The sequence below is a fragment of the Tetrao urogallus genome (assembly GCF_951394365.1).
Source record: "Tetrao urogallus genome assembly, chromosome: 8".
Taxonomy (NCBI): Eukaryota; Metazoa; Chordata; class Aves; order Galliformes; family Phasianidae; genus Tetrao; species Tetrao urogallus.
In genome coordinates this window covers 20,871,699-20,895,215 of record NC_136821.1, presented here as the reverse complement: position 1 = coordinate 20,895,215, position 23,517 = coordinate 20,871,699, and the positions used below count along the sequence as shown (strand labels likewise).

The 23,517-nt window shown below is 52.7% G+C and overlaps 4 protein-coding genes across 6 annotated transcripts; all 4 read right to left on the bottom strand.

Annotated features, from left to right (window-relative positions):
* Window positions 1-1,076: 1,076 nt before the first annotated feature.
* LOC306949224 (homeobox protein Hox-D8) lies at window positions 1,077-2,320 on the bottom strand (the record flags this gene model as incomplete). Of its 3 annotated transcripts, XM_079539018.1 has the most annotated exons (3): window positions 1,077-1,372; window positions 1,813-1,960; window positions 2,198-2,320. In XM_079539018.1, the coding sequence occupies 3 exons, from the start codon at window positions 2,318-2,320 to the stop codon at window positions 1,077-1,079; spliced, it is 567 nt and encodes a 188-aa protein (XP_079395144.1). The 3 variants fall into 3 exon arrangements, with proteins under 3 accessions (XP_079395144.1, XP_079395142.1, XP_079395143.1); XM_079539016.1 differs by having other exon boundaries at window positions 1,813-2,320; XM_079539017.1 differs by having other exon boundaries at window positions 1,077-1,369; window positions 1,813-2,320.
* Window positions 2,321-6,905: 4,585 nt separating this feature from the next.
* On the bottom strand, window positions 6,906-8,195 carry HOXD9 (homeobox D9; the record flags this gene model as incomplete). The annotated part of the gene is made up of 2 exons (XM_079538912.1): window positions 6,906-7,147; window positions 7,544-8,195. 2 exons carry the CDS (start codon window positions 8,193-8,195, stop codon window positions 6,906-6,908), a joined length of 894 nt encoding a protein of 297 aa, XP_079395038.1.
* Window positions 8,196-11,995: 3,800 nt separating this feature from the next.
* HOXD10 (homeobox D10) lies at window positions 11,996-14,345 on the bottom strand (the record flags this gene model as incomplete). Its single annotated transcript, XM_079538845.1, has 2 exons — window positions 11,996-12,273; window positions 13,604-14,345. 2 exons carry the CDS (start codon window positions 14,343-14,345, stop codon window positions 11,996-11,998), a joined length of 1,020 nt encoding a protein of 339 aa, XP_079394971.1.
* Window positions 14,346-21,863: 7,518 nt separating this feature from the next.
* On the bottom strand, window positions 21,864-23,300 carry HOXD11 (homeobox D11; the record flags this gene model as incomplete). The annotated part of the gene is made up of 2 exons (XM_079538758.1): window positions 21,864-22,099; window positions 22,694-23,300. The coding sequence occupies 2 exons, from the start codon at window positions 23,298-23,300 to the stop codon at window positions 21,864-21,866; spliced, it is 843 nt and encodes a 280-aa protein (XP_079394884.1).
* Between the last annotated feature and the right edge of the window lie 217 nt (window positions 23,301-23,517).

Below are 23,517 nucleotides of genomic sequence, written 5' to 3'. Positions count from 1 at the left end.
CAGACAATTTTTGTAAGGCTTCATACCGTGTGCACGCTGCCCCTAATCGGGCTGCCCCCGCCGCCCTGCCCGGTAATTTGGAAAATTGCCCCGAAAGAGTGCCGAGATATTTATTGCTGAAACGCCCTTTTCTGTATGTATACGTGATTTGAGAGCACGAGCCACTTTGAGATCCGAGATCCGTGGGGGAGGCTGGAGCCGGCCCGGCGCTCATGGACCCGCAGAGCGGGGAGCACCGCACGATAGGGCCGCGGCAGAGCCCCTAGGTGAGGATACAGGAAAAAAGCAGCGAAGCCCAGGCACGCATGTCCCAGCGCCGAGGAGCCGGGGCTCTCCCACGGAGGAAGCTCGGTCAGGGAGCCCTGTGATGCCCCGCGTCCCCGTGTCAGGGCGCATCGAGACCCGGCCGGGGCCAGCGACCCCCCTCAGATTTTGTCTCAAGTGGGCCATTTCGAGGTATCCCTCGACCAAATAGAAGCTAGGAACGGAGCAGAGAGCAGATGTGGAGGTCCAAGAGTTAATTGGAGGAGCAGATTACAGAAAGGATGTCAGGAAACAGATAGAATTTATATTTCAATAATTTTGGTTTATTTAAATCAATAGTAGAAAGTTTCATATATTTCTAAGATTTGCTCTTCAAAATGTATTAAATTTATTTAATTTATTCGAGATTAGAAAATAACAAGAATTAAAATAGCACAAGTGCACTTGTTTGATTAATAAAGCATTGGTACATGTCTCGCTTAATGGCGTTTATCATTAGGAAGTGTATGTCGCAATCACTGCTTTTCAATATTGCAAGAAAAAAAAAATATCTATATCTATATCATATATATATATATATCTCATTAGAAATGTATTGCTGCGAACTCGCTATCAGATTTCCAGGAGGAGCAGACGAGCGGACATCTGGAGATTGCTCCGGATGCAGTTAGACCCAAACCCAAACCCACACAGCACGCAGTGGGGCGGGACGCGACCCCGCGGGACGCACACGGCGGGGACGGGCCGGAGCAGCGGCCGTGGGCTCCTCGTTTCTGATGGCCTTTCACAAAGGCTTTTAGGGCAAAATTAATTTAATTCGTGTGGCTTTCGGCTCTGTCGTCTTCCAGATCATGTGTTTCCTTTTTGGCCTCCCCTTCCTTTCCCTCCTGCTTGGAAGCGGGGAATTTGTCCTTGTTGTTCTCCTTTTTCCACTTCATCCTCCTGTTCTGAAACCAGATCTTTACCTGTCGCTCGGTGAGTCCTAGGGCGTGGGACACCTCGATTCGTCTCTTCCTGGTCAGATAGGGGTTAAAGAGAAACTCCTTCTCCAGCTCCAGCGTCTGGAAGCGGCTGTACGTCTGCCGCCCTCTCCTCCTCCCGGGCGCTGCTGTTTGAAACAAAAACACGGAGGTCGGGGCGGCTCGGAACAACGCTTCCGCGGCGCCCGGGGCCCTAGGCACATCCCTCGAGGGGAGAGGAGGAAAAGGGAGCGCGGGGAGCGCAGAGCAGCGCGAGTGAGTGAGGCTGCGGCCGCAGCGTTAGGCGCGGCTCCCCGGCGCCGCAGTTTGCGGGAGCACGGCAGCACCTGGTGACCGCCCCCGGCCCCGCTCTCCCCCCCGGCGGCCGGGCCCCGGCAGCTCAGCAGGCCCCCCAACCCCCACCCCCCCCCCGCAGTCCTCCCGCAGTTCCGTTAGCAAGAGCGGTGCGGGAACGCAGCGAGAGGCACAGAGGGGAGGAACGGAGGGAGAGGGGAGAGAGGAGCGGGAGGAGGAAAATAAAGTTTCGAACTCAGACGTGAGATGGAAGCGAATGCCGACTGCGTCCAACCTTGCGGTCTCATCCAGGGAAACATTTGAGCAGGAGACGAGCTCTGATTTAAGTGGTCTGGTTCCTCGCCAATATTAGCACTGGACGATTTACAGTCAGGATATTGTACCAGCTCGGCCTCTTGCTGTGTCGTAAAAATCTGCTGTCTCTGTAAGTTATCGTATCCGTAAAATTTAGCGGGCTCCCCGTGACAGGTAACCCCGCTGCAGGGGGCAGGAGGCGGAGGCGCGGCGGGGGGAGGAGGAGGCGGCTGGTAGGCGGCCGCGGGGCTCCCCCCGGCCGGATGGTAAAAGTCCGCTCCGCCGCCGCCCCCCGCCCCGCCGGGCTGCGGGAAGCCGGTCCCGTAGAGCAGAGCGGCGGCGGCTGCGGCGTGGCGGCCGCTCACCTCGGGCGCGAAGGGACAGTCGTAGTACGGGGCGGGCAGAGGCTCCCCCGCCGCCACCGCCGCCGCCGCCGCCGCCGCCGCCTTGTATTTGGAGTAGAGCGGGTTGACAAAGTAGGAGCTCATCGGGGAGGGGGCAGCGGCGGGCGGGGAGCGGGCACGGGGCGCTGCTCCCCCCGGTGCCGCCGCCGGTGCCTCTCCGCTTCTCTCCCGGTGCCGCCGCCGCCGCGCCCTGTGCGCTCCCCTCTCCTGCTCTCCGTGTGCGCGGTGACCGGGGCTGGAATATAATCGCTCCCAAAATGACCTGCCTCACTGCTTTTACTATTTCCTATTAGGCACACAGCAGCCCGCGCACGCACACACACACACACACACACACACTCATGAGCTCAGGGGGGACTTTTGGCTTCAGTTTACATGTGCCGCTCCTCAGGCAAGAAAAAACCCGGCCCAACCCTGCCCGGATCCACCCCGGCCGCGGCGCCCCCGCTCCCCCCGCCGGGAGCCGCCGAACCCCCGCCGCGCGGGCGAGGCCGCGCAGATCCGCGCGATAACCGCGGGCGCGTTGCCCGGAGCCGGCCCGTAGCCGCGGCCGGAGAGAACCCGCAGGGAGCAGCCGCCCGGTGCGCGGGGCCGGGGGCGTCCGGAGGGCGTCCGGGGGGAGGGGAGGGCGGGCGGCGGCTCGTGGGGCCGGGGCCCTGCGGATCATTTCCTCGCGGGCGAGTGGAGCGCTGGGAAATGAGATGCACATTTACCCTTGACGCCGTGCACGCATGGCTGAGGCCCCAGGTTAATTGACACTTAATGGAAATCATGCCCATGAATATACTTTCCATCATTTCACCCTTGGTGGACGTCATTAGCGAGGCAGGGAGGGGGAGGAAGAAGGGCGGGTGGGTGCGAAGGCAGCAGTGCGGGGCCGCTGGGCGAAAGGGGCAGCGAGCGCACTCATGGGCATGGAGGAAGGAAGGAAGGAATGGGAGGAAGGGAGGAAGGCGCTGCCCGTTGGGCTCCAGGACGGGGGAAAGCTGCTCAGGAAGGACTGCACGGTCCCGCTCCCAGCGCTCGGCGAAGCACCGTCTCCGTTCTCCGGTCCCCGCTGAGGTTCCCGGAGAACCGCTTTTCCTGAAGCGGGAGCAGCTTTTGAGGGCAGACACCCTCAGCAGCCAGAGTCTACCCTGATGTGAACAGACGGAAAATGGAGGTGGAATACTAGACTGGCCTGTCGGAGCCACGCGTGACCGTCTGGTGCGAACTGACAACAACGTTGTGGTTCCATAACAGCCATCTCAGGCCCCTGCCCCATCACAGCCCGCACCCCAACCCACCCCCACTACCGGCTCTCCCTTTGTCTCGGAAACTACCCTTGCCCCTCACGAGGCGTCTCGATGCTCTCGGGGGACACGGTCCGGGCCTTCCTGGAGGCCCGGTGAGCGTGCGGCTGGGCGCCCACAGCCGCATCGTGACAGCACGGCCCGGCCCAGCCCGGCCCAGCACGGCCCCCTCGGGAGCAGCGATCCCTGTTCGGGGATGGAGGGCACGGAGCTGTCCCCCCGCAGTGACCAAACGCATCTCTCACTCTCGGGTGTTGGAGCGCGCGGATCTCCGCTGCTATGAGAAAAACACAGCAGAGGACGCCCATAGCGGCAGGGGCTGCAGAGGTGGCACCGGAGCCCCACTCAGCCCTGCGCGGCTTCGCGCGGAGGGGCGGCCGAGAGTACCGCAGCTCCACAAGGTCGTAGCGGCCCGCAGGCAGCGCCACTCCCGTTCGCATCCGCGGGGCCGGAGCCAGAGCGCGGCTACCCGGACAGGGTGCGGAGCGCTGCGCGGACGCGGAAAGGGGCGCAGGCAGCGGGCGCGGCTCCGGCGGTAGAGTGGAGCACGGGCGCCCTCTGGCGGCGTGAGGGGACAGGGACAGGGACAGGGACAGGGACAGGGACAGGGACAGGGACACGGTCCGGCAGTGACACGCACAGCCCTTCACCGAGAAGGGGTTTCCATAATCCCAATCATCCCAGAACCGCAGCGACGAACCGGCACGGTTCTGATCCGCTTGTCGGAGTGCTCAGCCACGAGCGGGTTTTCATTCATTGCCTTTCTTTTTTGCTTTACTTTTCTTCCTTAAAAAAAAAAAAAAAAAAATGTATATATATATACATTTCCGCCCCCTTCCTCCCCCCCCCCCCTTTTTTTTTCTTGTCTGCCGGAGTTCCCAGTGCCATTTACTTAGCACGTTTCTGTGACCTTCTTTTAATTTTTTGCCAGTGCTCTAATTAACTACATACAAAGAATGCGCCTCGCTTACACATGGCAGCCAGCACAGACGCCGGAGCTTTGAAGAGCTCTGCTATCGCGTTTTCGATCATGTTTCCCCACACATTACACCACAGATTCTCCATGTGTGGTAGTTTCAGAGCTATACGGTTTTGTCCTGAACACGTTATTTTGTTTACCTGTGCGCTTACGTCTCTCTAGATTGATTTATGTGAACGAAAGTAAGGAAGATTCTTTGTGTAGGCGACACACGGAGCCTCTCGGAGCTGCGCTGAGCACAGCCGCGCTGTAACGCTACGGACGGACCGAACCAGGCTGCCGCTGGACGTGGAAGAGCAGTGCGGGGAGTTTTGCTTTCTGCCATTTTGAACCAAGCACACGGAGCGTTAGGAAAAAGTAAAAGAAAAATGGGCGAAAAAAAAAAAATAGGGAAAGTAAAAAGATATTTATCCGATGTAAAATACGTTACTGTGCCCGAGATAAAATATGAAAAGGAAATGGTGTGGGCTTTGTGACGATTTCTTAACCCGAGCTTCCTGATGGCGTCCTATGGCAGAAATACTGCGTGCACGCTGTTAGCTATAGATTCCGCCCCCCCCCCTCCCAACACACACATGGTGATTTTGGAAAACGCAGCGGTGGGATTCCTCGCGGTAGAATATCCAATAAAATGCATTTCAACAAATCAGTGCGCTCTGTAAAATCTGTTTCGTGACCCCCGTGCCTTTTCTGAGCCTGCTGCCTTGGCCTAACGCTGACATATCAAAATTTATAGTCCAAGATTTTAAGACCGAGCTTGTCTGCATTTTTTTTTGGCTTTTCTCTCCTCTAACAAACACAAACATCAAAATAAGGTGGTTTCAAAGAAAAGCGCCATAGCATATCGTAAACTCATTAGGTCCAGACGTCTAGCCATCTCAATGGTTTTATTATACCGCGGTTCTTCCTGTTTTAAAAGAATTATAGGTATCTTCTCGACAATGGATGGGAAGCAATGCAACACCTTTTCCTGGCACTACATGGGCTGGCTTTTCTTTTTTCCTTTTTCTTTCTTTCCTTTTTTTTTTTTTTTTTTTTTTTTTTTTTTTTTTTTTTTTTTAAGAGAGAGGTAAAAACCATGAAACACCAGGTCTCTGCTCTCCCCTTAATCTTGAATTAACCGAGCCGCTCGTAAATATTTACGGGTCCTTCATTTTAATGGTTGCTCTTTAAACAAAGCATTTTTTACAATGAACTTCATCTCAATTATCTCGATAAAGCCGTGGGTGTTTATAAATGTTGGAGGCACGGGACGTGCTGCGAAACGAGCTTTCGCCAACAAAGCCCGAGTAGAGCGAGCAGATTAGAAACGGCTACCACCAAAATAAATAAATAAATAAATAAAAAAAACGGAAAAAAGGAAAAAAAAAAAAAAAAGAAAAGAGAAAAAAAAAAAAGAGAGAGAGAGAGAAAGAGAGAATAACACCGTTTGGTTCGTTGGCTCCACAGGAGTGATGCGGGAATATTCCCTAAACGATCCCAAGAGATGCCCGTGGAAGCCGCGGTCCGCTCGCTCACACAGCAGCGAGGCGGAGGGCCACCCCCCTGCCCCCCCGTCCGATGCCCCCCGAGCGGCCGCAGCCCCAAGCGTGGGGTCTGAGCGCGGCGCGGGGACGCACACAGTTCCGCTCTCGATCGGTCACGACAGCCTTTATTGTGTTAGAACGGACACAGATACAGCAGGTCGGCAGTTAGAGACGTGGGGTGCGCACAGCATTCATCGGCCCGGGGCTCGGGAAACGTGAGGCCTATTGCAAATGGCTTCGAGTCGGAGACGACCTCCTAACGGTGCACTAAGGGGGCGGCGTGGGGGGGGCATCCCGTGGCCTCGCGGTGGCATCTATTGCAAAAATTTAGACCTGGAAAGCAGAGGTTGGGGCGAGATTTCCTCTCAGTGAATCGCGGACGACGCAGCGCTGCCGTCGACTGAAGCCACTGTGATTTAATATATATTTTGTTATCGTTATTCTAATTACTTTCCTTACCTTTATTTTGGCAAAGGAACTACCTAACTACATCACTTGTAAGAGACATGTCGAACACTTAACATCAGCTAAAGTCCCCGAAGCTAACGTGCACTCATAACACCACCGACCGAACGGCCTGGGGGGAGGAGGGGGGCAAGCGACTCTGCAAACACGTCGGCGAGCAAGACAACATTTCCCCAAATACCTGACACAGACCACGTTTCACTTCTACCTAAAAAAGACCCGATTGATTTAACGATCCTGGGGCGGGGGCGCGGGGGGGGGTGGGGGGGAGGAGAGAAGCACGCGGGGCCGAGGGGGCAGGGGAAGCATAAAACCCGACCGAACCGAAAATAAAAATACAAATAAAAAAATACAGCCCCAACCTCAGCCCCAGAGCAGCGTTCCCCGGCCGCATTCCCACCCCGGCGTTAGTCTCCTTTATTGCCTTTCTCCTTGTTCATCTTTTTCATTTTCATCCGTCTGTTTTGAAACCAGATTTTGACCTGTCTCTCGGTGAGATTTAGAATCCTAGCTACTTCGTAGCGGCGGTCGCGGGTGAGGTACATGTTAAAGAGAAACTCCTTCTCCAGTTCCAGAGTTTGATACTTAGTGTAGGGACAACGCTTTTTCCTCGTCGAACGAGCGTGGATCCAGTTAGCCGCGGGGTTATCTGGAAAAAGGGAGGCACAGGGAAGGGATGGGGAGCGGGGGGGGGGGGGGGGGGGGGGGAGAGAAAGGTCGTTAAATTAATTTAACGAAGGATGGACTGTTTTCACAACTTCGGGAGAATTATCATAAAAGCCTTAATGCCCCGGTCTGTTTACTGTACAAATGATGTCTTGATGGTAGGTGGTTATGTGGAGTCTTTTATGGGTGCTTGTTGCTGCTCGCGCTGGGGTAGGCGTCTAGACGTTTTTATAGGTTAGTAAAACTATCAGTTTTGCACATTCGAGCCTTACAGGTTTCGGCAATAAATCAAAGGGGCAATTTCTTTCTTTCTTCCTTTCTTTCCCTCGCTCCCTCTCTCCTTGCCGCTCTTCCCCTCTCGCTCCCCTTCCCCACTTACTTGGGTCAAGTTGCTGCTGCTTCTCCTCCTTCGGCTCTCCGCCGGGGCCGGGGCTGTGGCTGCAGGCGGCGGGCTCCTTGGCGCTGCCGGCGGCCGCCTTCTCTCGGGGCTCCGGCAGGAAAGCGCCGCACGTGTATTCGGGCACGGCGATCCCCTGGGACTCTCGGGACGAGGAGCACTCAGTCCTTTTGGAGGAGGAGGAGGAGGAGGAGGAAGAAGAGGAGGCGGCTGCTCCCGTCTCCGGCTTTATCCCGTAGTGGCGCCCGGCGGAGGAGCCCGAGCCCGAGCCGGACGCGGAGCCGCCGCCGCCGCCGCCGCCGCCGCCGCCCGGGAAGCCCGGGAAGGGCTCGATCCAGGAGCGCACGTAGCGGCCGGCGTCGGCTGCCCCTAAGTGGGGCTGGTGCATGTAGGGGTGGTAGATCCCGGTCATGGCCGCGGGCGGCTGCGGGTGAACCGTGGACCAAGAGGTGGAGAACACGGTGGATTTTGGTGCAAAGCTACAGGAGGAAAAATCGGAACTCTCTGCCACACCTGATGGCCTGGAGGTCGCACTGTGACCCCCCTGGACGAATCTACTCCCGTAAACTTCTTCGCTTTCATGGCCTATGAGAGAATCGACATAATAGTTACTTATGGTGCCACTAGACGACATTTTAGGCTCCCCTCTTACTCATATAAAAGGTTACACTGTTAACTGTATATGATACCCTCCCTGAGAACAATCGTAGTATTTTGCAGACTGCAACCCTCAACCATTGGTTGCGGAGCCCACGTGATCATATTTACCAATACTGCGAGTAAATCAATCCGCTAAACTGGGGCTGCTGTGATTAAAAAAAAAACAAAAAAAAAATCATCATCAACAACAGCACCGCACCGCGCGGCGCACCCGGACCGCTCCGGGGCCGCCCGCCCCGCACCGCCCGCCCCGCACCACCCGATGCCCGATGCCCCTTCCGAGCCCACCCTGCCCGCTCCCTGCCCGCTCCCTGCCCGTGCCCTTCCCGGGCCGCGCCGGGCGTGGCCGCGCCGGCAGCCCACGGCCGCGGACTATTTCTTCACCTCCTCCGAGTGATTTCTGCCATTCATTTCTTAATCAATGAGAGGCAGGGTGTTTAAATACATCCAACAGCCTTGGCTTGCTAATCACACTCCGAGCTGCCGAGGAAACCCGCTGGGAAGGGGGGATTCTTGCCTGTAAAAACAAACCGTCGCAAGCTGGGACTGTAACGACTTCTCATAAAACAGGAAAATGTTACAGTAAAAGCACATTGCGGCACTTCCATATTTCAGAGCGTGTGCGGGTATTATTATCCGTCCCCGTCCCCCCGTCTTTCCCCCCCCCCGGCAGAAAGTTTCCATGGGAAGGATTCGCGTTTTGAAAGAGATGCCCATTGTGTTGTTTTAAAACAGGTGGAAGACCTCTGTAATGATTTTATGCCTTTCAATAAAAATTTTATGAGGTGTATTTGATTATAGATTAATGTGTCCCTAATAAAATGGACGGATGGAAACAGCAAAACCCGCGTCTCCGAGCACGACCGACGTGTGGCCGAGCGCACGCTGCCGAACGGGGCCGCGCTGCTGCCCGGGGGCTGAGGGGAGAGGACTGCAGGGGCTGCAGGGGCTGCAGGGGCTGCAGGGGCTCTTGCCCTCCGCCCTCCGCCCGGCCCCGGCTCCGCCGCCGCCGAGGTCAGGGGAACCCAGACCGGCCCGCGCTGCCACGTTCAATGCCTACGGGGGATTTTCGGCCGCGCCGCTTTCTCTGCCTCCTCTCCCCTGCCCGAGCCCGCTATCCTTCCTTCCCCAGCGCCTGGTTAGCGCGGACAACCAGATTACCCGCGCCGTGCTGCGCCTTTCTGCTCCTCCGAGAGAGGGAAGGTGCTGTGTCGGAATCTGGAGAAAACGCACACAGTTAGAGTGGAGCCCGCAGCACGGCCCGCTGAGGACACAAACAACAGCACTGCGAAAACACTTCCTACTCGCGGGCCGGTATGAGGAAGGGACCGAAATTCCTGTTTATTTAATGATTTATTACTCTTCTAGGTTGTTTTCTTCCTTTTTTTCCCCCCTTCCTTTCTTCCTTTTTCTTTCTTTCTTTCTTTCTTTTTTTTTCTTTTTCTTTTTTTTTTTTCATTTTCTCTTTTTATTTTTACTGTCCGGCTTTGCCCATCTCGCTCTCGCCTTTCTTCTGCATTTCAGTCTCCCCTCCTCTGTTACTCCTGTGGCAGCAGGCGCATGGCGGGGCGGCCCTGCCGCACACATACGGGTTGGTACGGACTGGGGCGAACCTCCTTTCTGTGTACGTGGAGCACCCGGTGTGGAGCCAGGAAATGAGTTCCCACCACTGAACTCCTCGGGTGATGCAGCGAGCACCTCTAAAGGGGGGAAGGGGGGGTTGGGGAGGGAAGAAAACAGAGGGTTCAAACGCACGCAACGTTGAAAGAGATGGGCTCTGAGCAATGCTTTGTTGTTTGTTTTTGAGACGGGAGCGAGAGCAGCGTACCTATGTGCCCCCGCAGCTCCGAAACGGTGCCGCTCTGGGTGGGGGAGGCAGCCCTCTGCCCTGCGAGGAGGCACGAGGAGACATCTCTTGGATCCGACAGCCGAGAGCGGGGAGCAGAGCCGCGGGGCGGGCAGGGCCGGTGGCACCAGTTCAAGGACGTGGGCACTGCCTTTCTTATCTCCACGTAGAAACCGCGCAGGGGAGGAATGGGCGTCGGTGGGCAGCGGGCGGCCGGGAGGAGGCACACGCCGTTCTCCCGCACTGAGCGAAGGTGAACGCGTGCCTACGGATTTGCACTTCAGCTCGGAGTCATGTTCATTTGCAAGCCGCTCTGCTCGGCGCTGCCGCTCGCTCCCACCGCGCCCTTCCTCAGCCGCCAGCGGCCCCTGCCCGGATTTTTCAGCCGCGCACAGAAAGGGTTAAGAGTCGTGAAGTTCACGATCTGGATGTGCGCCGCTAACGCGGAATTGCGTGGAAGAAAAAGGGCTCCGAGCACGGCGAGGTGGTGCAGGGCCACAGAAAGCGGGGCTGGGAGGGCGGCTGCTGCGCTGCCGGGAGCTGCGCTGCTCGGAAAAGCCCAGCTTTAGCAGATGTGGGGGACATTTCCCCGTGCAGCGCCTTCCGAAGGCCCACGCGCTAGCCAAGGAGCCCGCTCCTTACCATTCAGTTGTGCCAGCTCCGTTTTTGGCACGATGGGCTTTTTTTTTTTCTTTAAAGCGAGTAAAGACACGAAATCAGGATCTACACACTGTAATCACGCAGCGACTGATATTTTTTAAATCAACATCCGAGCGTCAAATAAAATGACACACATATTGCTGACAGCTTGTAGTAGAAAGATTTTTTATCACTTACCATTTATGAGTTGATTGGATGAGGATGTCCAGTTTAGGTAATAATATTTTACAACTTTTTTTTTTTTTTCCTCTTTTTCCTTTCTCTCTTTCCCTACATTTTTTTTCCTTTTTCTTTTTTTTTTTCTTTTTTTTTTCCTCTTTTGTTTTCTGCATTCTGATTGACAGACTGCGAGCATCACAACATTTTATCAATTAATCATTTGTTTACAGGCACGACTAGAAATGATTAGGGTTTACATCATTTCCCGCCCCAGTCTCCTCCCCACCCCTAAAACAAGGGAAGAGGAAAAAAAAAAAAAAAAAAAAAAAAGAAAAGAAAAGAAAACAAAGAAAAAGGGAAAAAGAAAGACCGAAGCCTAGGCAGAGACACACAAAGAGCAGAACGTGGAGGAGAAGGAACACCAGGCCCAGGAGCTGCTGGCGAGGAAGGCTCAGGAAACCAACCTGCATCCGCAATGGGAACGTTTGTAGAAAACCAAAGGGACCGCAGTAGTTTACAGAGTTTATTGCATTATACATGCGAACAGAACATGCACAAGAAGGACATATTGCTGCTGAACGACTACTATTCCACATATGCACCACAAGAAAATGTCTACAATGGAGAAGAATGAAAGATTCCATTTTACGAAGGACGACCTCTAAGTTCATTTGCGAGGATAGTTACATTATGATGTGCTTCTCTTTCCCCCCGCCCCCAAAGTTTCCCCCCCTTTTTCTTAAAGTATTGAATGTACTCCAAACGTTATGGCCCGTGTAACAGCCCCACATAAATACCATTTTGTTAGTAAAAACATGAAAAAAGTCACATTGCTTGGATGTTCGACAGTTCCAATAAGTTAAGACCAAATGATAATATTCAATAATAGTTACCCTGCATTACGATGAGAACAAAAATAAATTACACGTGCTAGGTTTTATATATACTCGTCATAGTAATACATATTCACTTGCAGCGCTAAAAGAAGGACGAAGAGTCACATTCTACCAGAAAATAAAAGGAAAAGGACGGTTCTGCCAGAGTCTCTCCCACACGTGGCCCCGGCGGTGCCGTGCCCACTGCTCGCTGTTGCCACCCCCGGGAACGCCTTAGGAGAAGGTCAGATTAGCGGTCAGTTCTCGGATTCGGTTCTCCCTGCTCATCTTCTTGAGCTTCATTCTGCGGTTTTGAAACCAAATCTTGACCTGCCTGTCAGTGAGGTTTACGCTCTTACTGATCTCTAGGCGGCGCTCTCGGGTGAGATACATATTGAATAAGAACTCTTTCTCTAATTCCAGTGTTTGGTGTTTAGTATAAGGGCACCTCTTCTTTCTGCCACTCTTTGCAGTTAGCCAATTGCTCGTTGGAGTATCGGACTTGATTTCCTCTATCAAAATCAAAGAAGAAGAAGAAGAAAAAAAAAAAAAATGAACACCCCCTCCGGCTGTAAGCGTGTACCCTTGGCCATGACCCCTCCGCAGCGTCTGGCAGCCATGGCGGATGTGCGCGGAGCTGCTGCGCGGGGCGCTGCGGACGGGGGCAGCGGCGGTGGCCGCATCCCTCTCGGCCCTTCCCAGCGCCGAGCTGCGGCCGTGCGAGGCCGGCCGGGTTCACCCTGCCTGCAGCGCGGCCCCGCGCCCGGCCCGGCCCGGCCCGCAGCCCCGACCCCCGCCCGCTGCGTGCCCAAATGCCCCGCTGCAAAATGCCCCCGCCACGCGCCTGGGGCAGCACCCCCCGGCCGGCTGAGCCGCAAAAGCACACCTAGGAGCAAAAACACGGACATTTTCCCAGCCCCGAAGATGCACGTGAAATTAACGCCCTCTGCCTCGCGGGTTTTTGTTGTTGTTGTTGGGTTGTTTGGGTTTTTTGCCTCCATTTTCCTTTTAGGTTCTATTTCCCCTCCACACACACACCACCAGAAATCCCACACTATCCTAGAGCTGGACTGGCAACTATAATTCATAAAAAGAGGATCTCCATGCACACGTAGGGTAAAAATCGACCTGAAGGATGCAAAGCGCGTTTTTATCAGACAGATTTTCCCGTTTTTTGATTCCTCGCCACAGCCTGCTCGAAACGAAGGCTTTTGAGCTCTTTTAAAGGGAAAATAAAATCAGAGAAGCACCACCTTTACCTTTCACACGCATTTCAAAATAACGCTGTGCTTTTTGGAGCCGAAGCCAAGGTTCTCCCCAGCACCACATCCGCACAGTGCACGCTCTGCTCACGCAGGCAGCGGGGCTGCTGCCTTCATTGTGCGTTTGTTCCCAACTTCCCCCAGCCTGGTAGCACCTATCCCTCACCTATTTTAACGGCATCGTAATTAACTTTAAACGCAATCAAACCGCAGCCGGCCTCGGTGGCGAAAATCAGCGCAATATTACGAGAGGAAAGTTGCGCCGCTCGTATTTTACAACCTCCAGAGCGGCTTTTTAAAAGGAATTTGGCCGGTTTGGGCTGCAGCAGCGCACTAAGGAGCACACGGAGCTACCCCGCACCGCAGAGAAGGGCTGCATGCACAAGGGAGGCACGGCTCAAAGCAAACCTTCGGACCCTTTTGCGTGGCGTTTTTCGCCTGCCAAAATCTTCGCAGACACAGCACCTGCAGCCCCACACTCCTCCCCGTGCAGTGGGGTGGCCGCGGGCTCGTCAGGGCAGCGGGGAGCTGCGTGGTGCCGGATCTCGGCACGGCACGTCTCAAGCTCGGTAATACAGACCTTTAGTCTCCTTCTCCTGGACCTCGGGGCTGGACACGGAGCCTTCGGGCAGGCAGCTCCTCTCGTCTTGCAACGTGGACTTGGGCTCGGGACTTTCCACTTGAGAGACTTTAGCCGCGCCGTCCTGGCCGTTCGGGTTTTCATTCATTTTCTTTTCCATCTGAAGTTGAGAAGATAGCTGCGGTTTGGAGCTGCCGCGAGGGTTTAACTGTAACATTACGGTTGAACTCGTTTCAGGGCTATTATTGTACTCTTGGGTTTTCCCAGTGGCGTAGGTCTGGCTCAGTCTAAAATATCCTGGGACGGGAACCTCGGGGTTCTCAATGGGGCATGATTCAGACACCAGCCTCTGGTAGGAAGGGACGTCTGAAGAAATGAGTTTGGTTCTCTTATCGGAATACATGCAGCAATTGCTTTCTTCTTTAATATTTGTAGTGAAGGAACAAGTGGGGACCTGCTGTGTAACAGGTTGCTCTATTCGACAAGATCTGTTCGGATCTGTCCAACTGTCTACTTGAGGTATATAAGGATGTACATTCATACCCATATTTTGGTGATTAACTTCTCTTTTAGCCAGAGACGGTAGGAGTCCACAGGTTTGCATCCCATAAGTCCCAATGTCTGTGCTAGGTGGCATATACATGCTGGCGCTGTTGGAGTAGAAACTGTCACTCCTGCACGCACTGATGAGAGAATCTACTAAAAAAGTATTAGCGGCAGGAGAGCTGTTGGGAAAGGACATTTTGGGGAGGAATTTGAGGAAGAGAGATTGTGTCCTTTGTAGGCTGACATCTCTAGGAAAACATTCCCGTGTAATTGCGGATGCCTCCGCGCGACCACATGACAGCCGGGCCAATGGCAGCGCCCGCCGCCCCGCGCCCCGCCGCCCCGCCGCTGACGCTCCCCGCCGCGCCGCCCCGCCGCGCCCCGCCGCGGTCAACAGCGACCCCTAGGCCGCCGCCGTGGCACCGCACCGCGCCCGGCCCCGCGCTGCGGCACCGCGCAGGGCCCCGGCCGCGGCCCCGCTCCGCTCCGAGCGGCGCCGAGCCGCTCCAAGCCGCGCCGAGCCGCGCCGAGCCGAGCCGAGCCGCGCCGCCCCGAGCCGAGCCGCGCCGCGCCGGCCGGCCCTGCCGCGTCTGGAAGCAGCACGGCTCTGCTCGGCTCGGCGCGGCCCGGAGCGCAGCGGCCATCGTGCCTCCCCTCGCCGTGGCAGCATCGCTTCCTGACAAGTGCGAGGTACAAAAGGTTGCGGAATTTATTAATGCGTATTAAGAAGAATCAGGGGCGATCAATAAAATCCTCATCTACATTCTTGGGCGACTTGGTAATTTTCTTGCTTCTGGAGCTTTTTAAAGAGTTATACCCTCTGTTGCCACACACGGGAAGATATTTTATTAGCAAATCAATCGAGACTTTGTAAAGGATAAGATTAATAGTTAAGATTTAGCATAATGGCGTTCGCGTTATGAATTATTGAAAATTATACTATTGATTTTTTTCCTCGCTGCTCACCGAGAAGGTCAATTTTTGTTTTAACACAAATCGTCAAATATTAAAAGCCATACTTTTGTCAGAAGTTGGGGTTTATAGTTGCGATGCATTCCTCGAATTATTTCACAACGCCTCGTGAAAAGAAAATAAAAATGAATGTGTTTTCTCTTGCCCTGGAAACTGAAAGCACCACACAGATCATCCCCCCTTCTGCAGCACTGCTGCCAGAAGCACGGAGCGCCAAGCACTCACTGCCTCCGCTCCAGCAACTTTTTCCTTTCCTCTCTTGCTTCATTTTATTTTATTTTGGGGAAGAACGATCAGTGCTGATGGAATATAGAGAAATGATGATAGAAGTACGAGGGGTAACGCTGAGTGCCTGCACGGCAAGTGAGATTTCCGCAGCTCAGCGCTCTCCGCGCGTTTTATTGTTTTTCCCCCCACTCCGAACCCATATTTACACCCGAACCTGTTACATTTTAAACAGTGTTGGCACCAACTCTTCTTTCACTCTTTTTCCTTTGCTTTCCTTTCTCTTCCTTTCCTTTTCTTTCTTTCTCCTCTTTATTTCACACCCTCGGCCCCCACCCCACCCCCTCGCCCCATTTTCTTTATTTCCTTCTTTCTTTTTTCTTTTTCTTCCCCCCCCCCTCCCCCCTTTATTTAATCTGTCCCCATCCAGGGGCCGGGGCCGGGGACTCCCCCGCAGTGAACTTGTTGGTGGTTCCCGTGCCAGACGCACGGGCCGCTGTGGGCCCTCTCCGCCCGAAGAACCCCGCCGGCTCCACAGCGCAGCTGCACGGGGAAGGATTTTAAAATCCCTACCCGCGCCCTTTGCCCAGCTCCGAACACGCGTTTTCCAGCAGCGTGGGCTCCACTTCTCCCCGGTTTCCCGGCGCTCGGCTGCTGCACGCTCTCCCGCACACTTTGCGTGGCTGGAAACAATAACCCCATTTAAAATTTCGCTGTGGCAATGAGACAGACCCTTTTAAAACCTTATCGCAGCTGTTCAAATACAACATCATTGTCAGGTTAAGAGGCAGCGCCTTTTATAGCTGCCGTCCCCAGCTCCTGTGTTGCCGCAGTTTAAACATTACCTTCCTCGATCCGCCGCCTCCCGGCTCGGCGCTGCCCCGCAGCTCTCCGCCACCGCGCTCCGAGCGGGGAAGGGGCAGCTACCGGCTCGGCGCATTTAAGATCACGATCAGAGCCATTGCTAAGATTTGCCCGAGCCGGGGGAGAGCTGCGGAGGAGCCTCGGAGCGCCGCGTCCCCCCCTCGCTTTCTAGCAATTTCCTCTTCTCCAACAACAGCCCGGACGACCCACAGAGTTTAAAGCCACCAAATACTATTTTCCTCGACGCGGTTTAAGGCTTGACTGTGACATCTAATCGGGAATTTTATGCCCATCAAACGGCTCTTTCGTAATCTTTATTTACTCTTTCGGGGAAAAGAAAAAAAAAAAAAAAAAAGGAAAAAAAAAAAAGAAAAAGAAAAGGGGGTCCCAGAAACCCCCCAGCCGCGGGCGGAGCGCGGAGGCCCGCGGAAAACTGCGCGGCAGTGGAGGTGCAGGCGGCCCTGGCTGTGCCCCCCCCGGCAGTGCTGAGCCGGCCCTGCGCTTAGACGGAAGGGCTCTTTGATTTTTGTAATTGAAGATATGAATTTCTTCCGTGCCACCGCACGGAAAGCGAGATGATGGCTGTGATGATCGTGATTTAAATTTCGTATTCAGGGCCGTCAAACAGCTCCGAAAGGACCCCTTCACCCATGATAAATCACGAGGGGGGTCTGAGAAACGGGCAGCGACTTTTTATTGAAAATGAACAGAAGGAAAGTTTAAGTTTGATGTAAATAGAAGTTGAATAAACATGCGAGAGCCACTGGGGAGCTGGAGACTTAGGCTCTGGGCATTTAATGTCACTATTGTTTTAAATCATATTAAAATGGAATCAAGTAATTAACATTAATAAATAAATCAATATCGTGCAATAAATGAGATATACAGTCTACATTAATATAAAGGTTTTGCTCTCAGAGCCCCATATTTTTCCGAATGAGGGAAAAAAAAAAAAAAAAAGCCCAACCAATGGCTCCATGCAGATGTAAATTACTGTTTGTAATAAAGCATAGGTGGACATTACAGATTTCTCCTCTAGCAAATGTCAGGGCTAAAACCCGGAGGTTACCAGACGTGCCGGTGGGCTTTCATTTCACCGCCTTATCTTCCTAAACCTTATTACTCGTGATATGATGTTTTTCTCGACAGTGCTGACGATTCCCATCGTTGCAATTTGCCGTGTTTGTGTCTCATTATAGGGGGGGATGGGATGGGAGAGGCTGGATATTTCACAGATGCCTTCAGTAACAAAGGTATTGCGAGAAATATCTGCCTTTAAAAATAGGCTTGAGCCCAGGAAGCTTTTAGTCAAATTGCTTTCATTTACTCGATTCCAGCATTTTATTTAGGTCTTTAAGTGCGCGGGCTGTATATTTTATACCGCTCTGTTACACGGCGGGGAGATTGAAGAATAGTTTTTATTTAAAGGAAAAAAAAAAATACATGTATTGGCTACAGTATTGTGACCTTGCTTCTTTTAATAACGCAACTGTCACTCTGCCCAGAGCTCCGTGTGCCACGTTTTCATAGAAAGAGTCGGCGACTCGGCCGGGGGCTCGGATTCCCCAGATGATTTTGACCGCGGGTGGGGTGCAGGAACGCCCTGATGGCACTACGCCTTTTCCTAAATACAACACCTTATAAAATAAACCAAATTCCTCGCCGCCCATCGCTTCAGAGGTGCTGTTTCTGCTGTGGGAAGCGCACGGCAGCACCCTCTCTACTGCAGCTTCGCCTGCAGCCTCAGCCTCCCCCTGCCGTATTCCCTATTTCCGCGCAGGGGCACAGCCTTATCCTTACAGGACTTTGGCGTGCAGACCGGTCCGAGATCCGGCCGCAGCCCGACACGTCTGATTTTCGGCAGACTGCTGCCGAATCTGAGGTTCAATCAGCAAAGAGGCAAATGCCCTTCTCGCCCTCCTGAAGGGACAAGCTCAAAGGCGTTCGGAAATAGCTCCTAGCCTTTTCTTTCTGAAGGAATAAAGCAGAGAAACGAGGAGGGGGGGGGGGGGAAGGATACAAGAGATGACAGACTCTGACAGAACCGTCACGTTAACAAGCTGAATTAAAAAAAGAAAAGAAAAGGGAAAAAAAAAAAAAAAGGAAGGAACAAAGTGGCGTTCCCGTATTCAAGGTTGTGGTGGTTGGGTTTTTTTGTTGCCTTTTTTTTTTTTTTTTTTTTTTTTTTTTTTTTTTTTTAATTAACAACACACCCGGCTCCAATCAGCCGTTCACATCCTCTGAGAGCGGCTGCGCTAATTGCGAGGGGCTGAAGCTTCACGTGGGAGCCCTAAGGCGCTGGGGTCGGTGCGGGCTCTCCCAAGAAGCCCTGAATGCCAGGAAAACAAACGGGAAAACTTTGGTGAATATTCCCCTCTCGAAATAGGTATCTCCGCCGAGAGCAGAGGGGTTCCTCCGGGCTCAAAGGGGCTCTCGTGGTGCTGGAGACCCGAGGATCTGAGGCTACACAATGCCGTTTGATCGCAGACGGAAAGGCTATTTCTAGGAAACTGTTAACAATGAACTTCTAAAAAAAAACAACAACAAAAAAACCCAAACAACAACAACGAAAAACCACCCCCAAACCCGGCGGATGGAGTGCCAACAAATGCTTTCACGGGATGTGGGGCTCTGGCAGCGAGGAACGCGGCTGAGGAAGCAGAAATAGATTTCGGTGAATCCCACAGCTGAGCAGAGAGAAGCGGAGCCCTTTCCTGGGGACATTCTGAGCAAAAGTGTGCATTGGAGGACAAAAAGACAGAGCACGGAACAGCAAAACGGAACGCGTTCGGTCGCTGGAGAAAGCCCAGGGAATTCATAAGCTCCGCTTTAATTTTCTAATCTCTAGTTTCATTTTAATAGATCTCCGTAGTGTTGTTAAGGAGAAGGATTGCAATCAGCAGAACCTTGGCAAGGTGATGTTCGGATATTAAAAACGTCTTCTTTTGCTTTAGTCTCTGTCTGTCTATAAAAAAATAAGCTCTCTCAGCACCTCACGTCAAAGCCGCGTTTAAATAAAATGCGTTTTTGAAATTACACTTTCTGTATCGAAAGGTTTATTTAAAAAAAGCCTTCAGTAAAAAACGAAAGATAAACAGTGGCAGCGCCTGGGATTTAAATTACTTTTGTTCTATCCGCGTTGAGGCCGTACTGAAAGGAGTAAATAGGTTTTCGTTCTAGGGAACGAATTCTGAATATCGTTGGGTGTGTTTTTTTTCCCCTTAAAATTATGGGATTTTTTTAAAGCTCGGATGCGTTATAAAAGATTACGAGCACCAAAATTTCTTTTAAATTGGCATATTTCTCGAGCACGTCACGGTTACGGGTTATTTGTTTAATAAATCTTTTTGATGCTTTATTTTCTCATTTGGAAGGCCCTGAAATCTTCTCGTTACTTATATATTAGATGTTTTATTAGCGGTGGAATTATTATTAGGAGGAAATATACCGGAGCACGAGGACGGCGCAGTGCAGCAGCGATGCGCCCTCGTGTGGCTCCGGGTGGAGGAGCAGCCGCCTCCCTCCCGGCCACTCCATTCGCTGTCGGTCACGGCTTTCTCCCTTTCTTTTTAAATAGAAACCTAAAGCTGCTATAATTGAGCATTTATGCAAGATTAATGCCGGGGTGGATAGGTTTCCGCGGCCCTCTTTTGCGGTGTGGGAGCTTTTTAAAGGGATCGGAATCCCCTAAGACGACGCTTAGAGCACCGCGGGGAACGGAAAGCGAACGCCCTGCTCTCGCGCTGCGGATTGGGACTCGGGAGAGACGCGAGAACGCTGCTGGAAGGTTGGGAGGAATGAAATCTGCGCTGCTCCGAGAGCTTCTAATTAATGGGCTTTGTGGGGAACGCGCAGCCGGGGGAAAACTGCCGAAATTGCACCTCCTCACTACATTGCCAAGCGTTTCTCGCCGCCTCCGCTTTTTAGCCGGAGAGACAAAAGCAGTATTTGTTTCTCAAGGATTATTTTCTTTAAAATAAAAAAGAAGAAGACGGTCGGGGAGTTGCCGGGCCCGGCAGGGGAAGGGTCGGGGCGCAGGGCCGGCAGGGCTTTCCGCAGCGTTGCGGGGCGCTGCCATGGCCGTGTGAGTGCGTGTGTGGGGAGTGAGGGTGAGCGAGAGAGAGGGAGACGGAGAGAGGGTGGGTGGTGGTGGAAAATAACAGAGGAACCTTAAGGCGCCTAATTATTCAGAAAGGTTAAAGGTGATGACCTTGACATTTTGGAAGTTCAAAGGCATACACTTATGTTTTTCTTGCTAAGGGGTTTTTGAAATTTTTCCTTCTTAGCCGCGCCTCCCTCCGCTTCCATCTCTCGATTTTTTTTAAATTCTAGGGCCGCTCCTGACTCATTCGCGCACTTTTGCCTTCCGCGAACACGAGCGTAGCGAGAGCCGCTCCGTCCTATTCAAAAAAGCCAAATTCTTTTCTCACCCCTCGCCTTTATTGCACATTGCGGAAATCTCTTTTTCACCCACCAGAAGGTGTATAATATAACCCAATTAAGCTGTTTAGAACCTCGGCTTTTATGGTGTTGTCTAGACAGTTCAAGGTTTCGCAAACAGCCCAGCCGGGTCACGAAGCACAAAGCGGGGGGAACCTCCGCCGGCCCCCGCGCAGCCCCGCGGCTCCGAGACCCACCCCTCCGCTCCGCAGGTTTTTCCTCCCCACGAGCGCCGGCGCTTTATAGCTCCCTGTTGTCTCAGCCGCTCGGAGCCCTCGCTCTGCCTCAGCCTGCGCCGCAAGCAAACACTCATTGGCGTTGGGGGTTCGGGGCTTACCGGGGGCCTGACCAGTTAAAAGCCCTTTTCGTTGTTTATAGTAACGGCTCCAGCCGCAGGGACGGGCTGCAGGCAGCCGCGCTTGCTCTGCCTCGCACTGGGGAGGGAGCAGCTCGCTTACGAGGATCTACAAAAGCAGAGCCAGAGAGCTGGGCTATTATTTATTTAAAACGCATTTAGAGTAATCCGCCTTGGCTCCCTCCCGTCACTATTTAACTGAACTTGGCTCTAGCCCGGAATCCTTCGGAGATGGAAATCCATACAGTGCACGGAAGTTATAACCTTAACTTTACTAGAAACCATTTATTCACATGAAAAAGACAGTGGCCCATGCTTTTGGATGACAATAGAAACATATATATATATATTTTATATATAGCGAACGTACATTTACCATCTCTTAAATAAACTGCATTCACTTAAAGGGAGGAAGGTGTTACCCTAACTCAAAAGCAACAACATAGCCCCCCCCGAACTCAATGAATTGTAAGCAAAAACTACCAGACACACCGCAGGTCCATTGCTGGTACTGTGGGAGAGGAAAAAAAAAAAAAAAAAGCACCTTTGGCGAGAACCACTTGAGAATAGACAGCTGGATTTACCCTAGGTTCCCTTAGCAGGAATCTGCTCCGCCAAGCCCCGAAATCTCCAGTGGCCATTCAGCGTGTGGAGCTGCGCATGGAAATGAAACTTTGAGTTCCGCAGGGCGGCTGTGTCATGTAAACCCATTCACTTTGCATTCGGATGGCAGGTCAGACTGACCGAGGGATTCTTTTTTTCTTCTTCTTTCTTCCTTTTCTCTTTCTCTCTCGATTTTTTTTTTTTAATTTTTTTCCTTTTTTTTTTTTCTTTCCTTTTTCTTTTTTTTTTTTCTCCTCAAAACAAGGGATTTCCAGTGAAATATTGGAGTCGATCTCTGTTCAGTTTCTTTTCTTTCATCCTTCGATTCTGGAACCAGATTTTAACTTGTCGGTCAGTGAGGTTGAGCATTCTGGACAACTGCAGTCTTTTCTCTTTGTTTATGTACACGTTGAAGAAAAACTCACGTTCCAGTTCTCTTATCTGATATTTGGTATAGGGACACCTCTTTTTCCTCGATCGCTGAGGAACCGCTGAAATTAAAGAGAGAAAATGCTGATTTATGCAGAATACGACCGCGCTCGGCCGGGAAGAGCTCAGACTTTGCCCGTGTCCCCCCGCCCGGGGAAGCAGCCCTCCAGCATCTCCAAAAATATTCCCTGGGCTTTTGCTCTCGGTTGACATAGGAAAAGAAAAATAATTAAAAAAAAAAAAAAAAAGAGAATATTTTCCAACTTCTCCTTAAAAGAGAGCACTTCGAGCGCTACAGAGAGATATTTAAATGGGCTGGAAATATTCCAAGTTTCTTCAAGCCCTCTCGCCCCCACCCCCGCCCCAAACAAACGAAGAGCTCAGCCTGCGACGCGGAGGCAGCTCCGAGCCCTACCTGTGAGATCTTGCCGTCTGCCCCCCGCCAAATCAACAATTTAATAACAATTAATATCCTCTTCCGAGAATACCTTAAGCCCACCTAAATTGGTTTCCTATCGTAAACACGCTTTACAACGGTGAAGGAAATCTTATAGGATATATAAAATCCTTTGGATGCTTATAAAATGGCACATAAAATGCGGCTTGACAAAGTGTCGGCCTTGTACTCTTGCCCCCGCGTCACCGCCGATCCCTACCTGAACTGTTGCTCTTCTCTGCAACAGCCTCACCGGGAGGGGAAGCGGCGCCGCTCGCCGTTGTCACTTTCTTCTCCTGGCCGGAAGGTGCCTTGCTGCAGGCGCTGTGCTGGGGCTTCAGCTCGCCCTTGTCCGCGTCCCCCTCGCCCTCGGAGTGCTGCTGGTACGGGGGAGCGGGGGCCGGCTCGTAGAACTGGTCGAAGCCCTGCGGCAGGATGCCGTTCCTCCCCACCGAGCTGTAGAAGTTGGAGGCGGCGGGGGACGCTCCGTGGTGGCCGCACACGGGGTCCGTTTTGAATAACATTTCCGTCCTCCTGTTCGCGGGCTGCAGAAAGTCTCTGTGCATCACCTCTTCAGCTGAGTAATAGGGAGCGTAACTGCCCCTGTACTGCCATTTGCTGCGCTCTAATCCGTATTCCCTGAATGCCACTTCGCGCACAGGTTGGACATGAGGTAAATTAGAAGAATAAGGAAAAGTCATTTGACAGGAAGACGATTGCGACAAAAAAGAGGGTTTCGTCGAGAAGTCTGAGGGCGAGACGTAATAAGCGCACCCTGGCAGATACATATTGGATGCGCCGTGACTGCAATCGTCAAACTCGGTCATGTCTTCCTTTTTGCGATTGCGAGCGACCGGGAGGCTTCAATGCATTGAACGAGATCCATCTATTGCACAAGAGGCTTTGGACAGGATCAACTAAGAAAAAATCCCCACCGTGTGCTGACGTGCAATTCATCTTGATTGATTCTAGTGGTAATTATGTCACGTGACGCAATGTAGAAATGTCCTTATATCTATATCGGCCCCTCGGAACGGCTCCCGA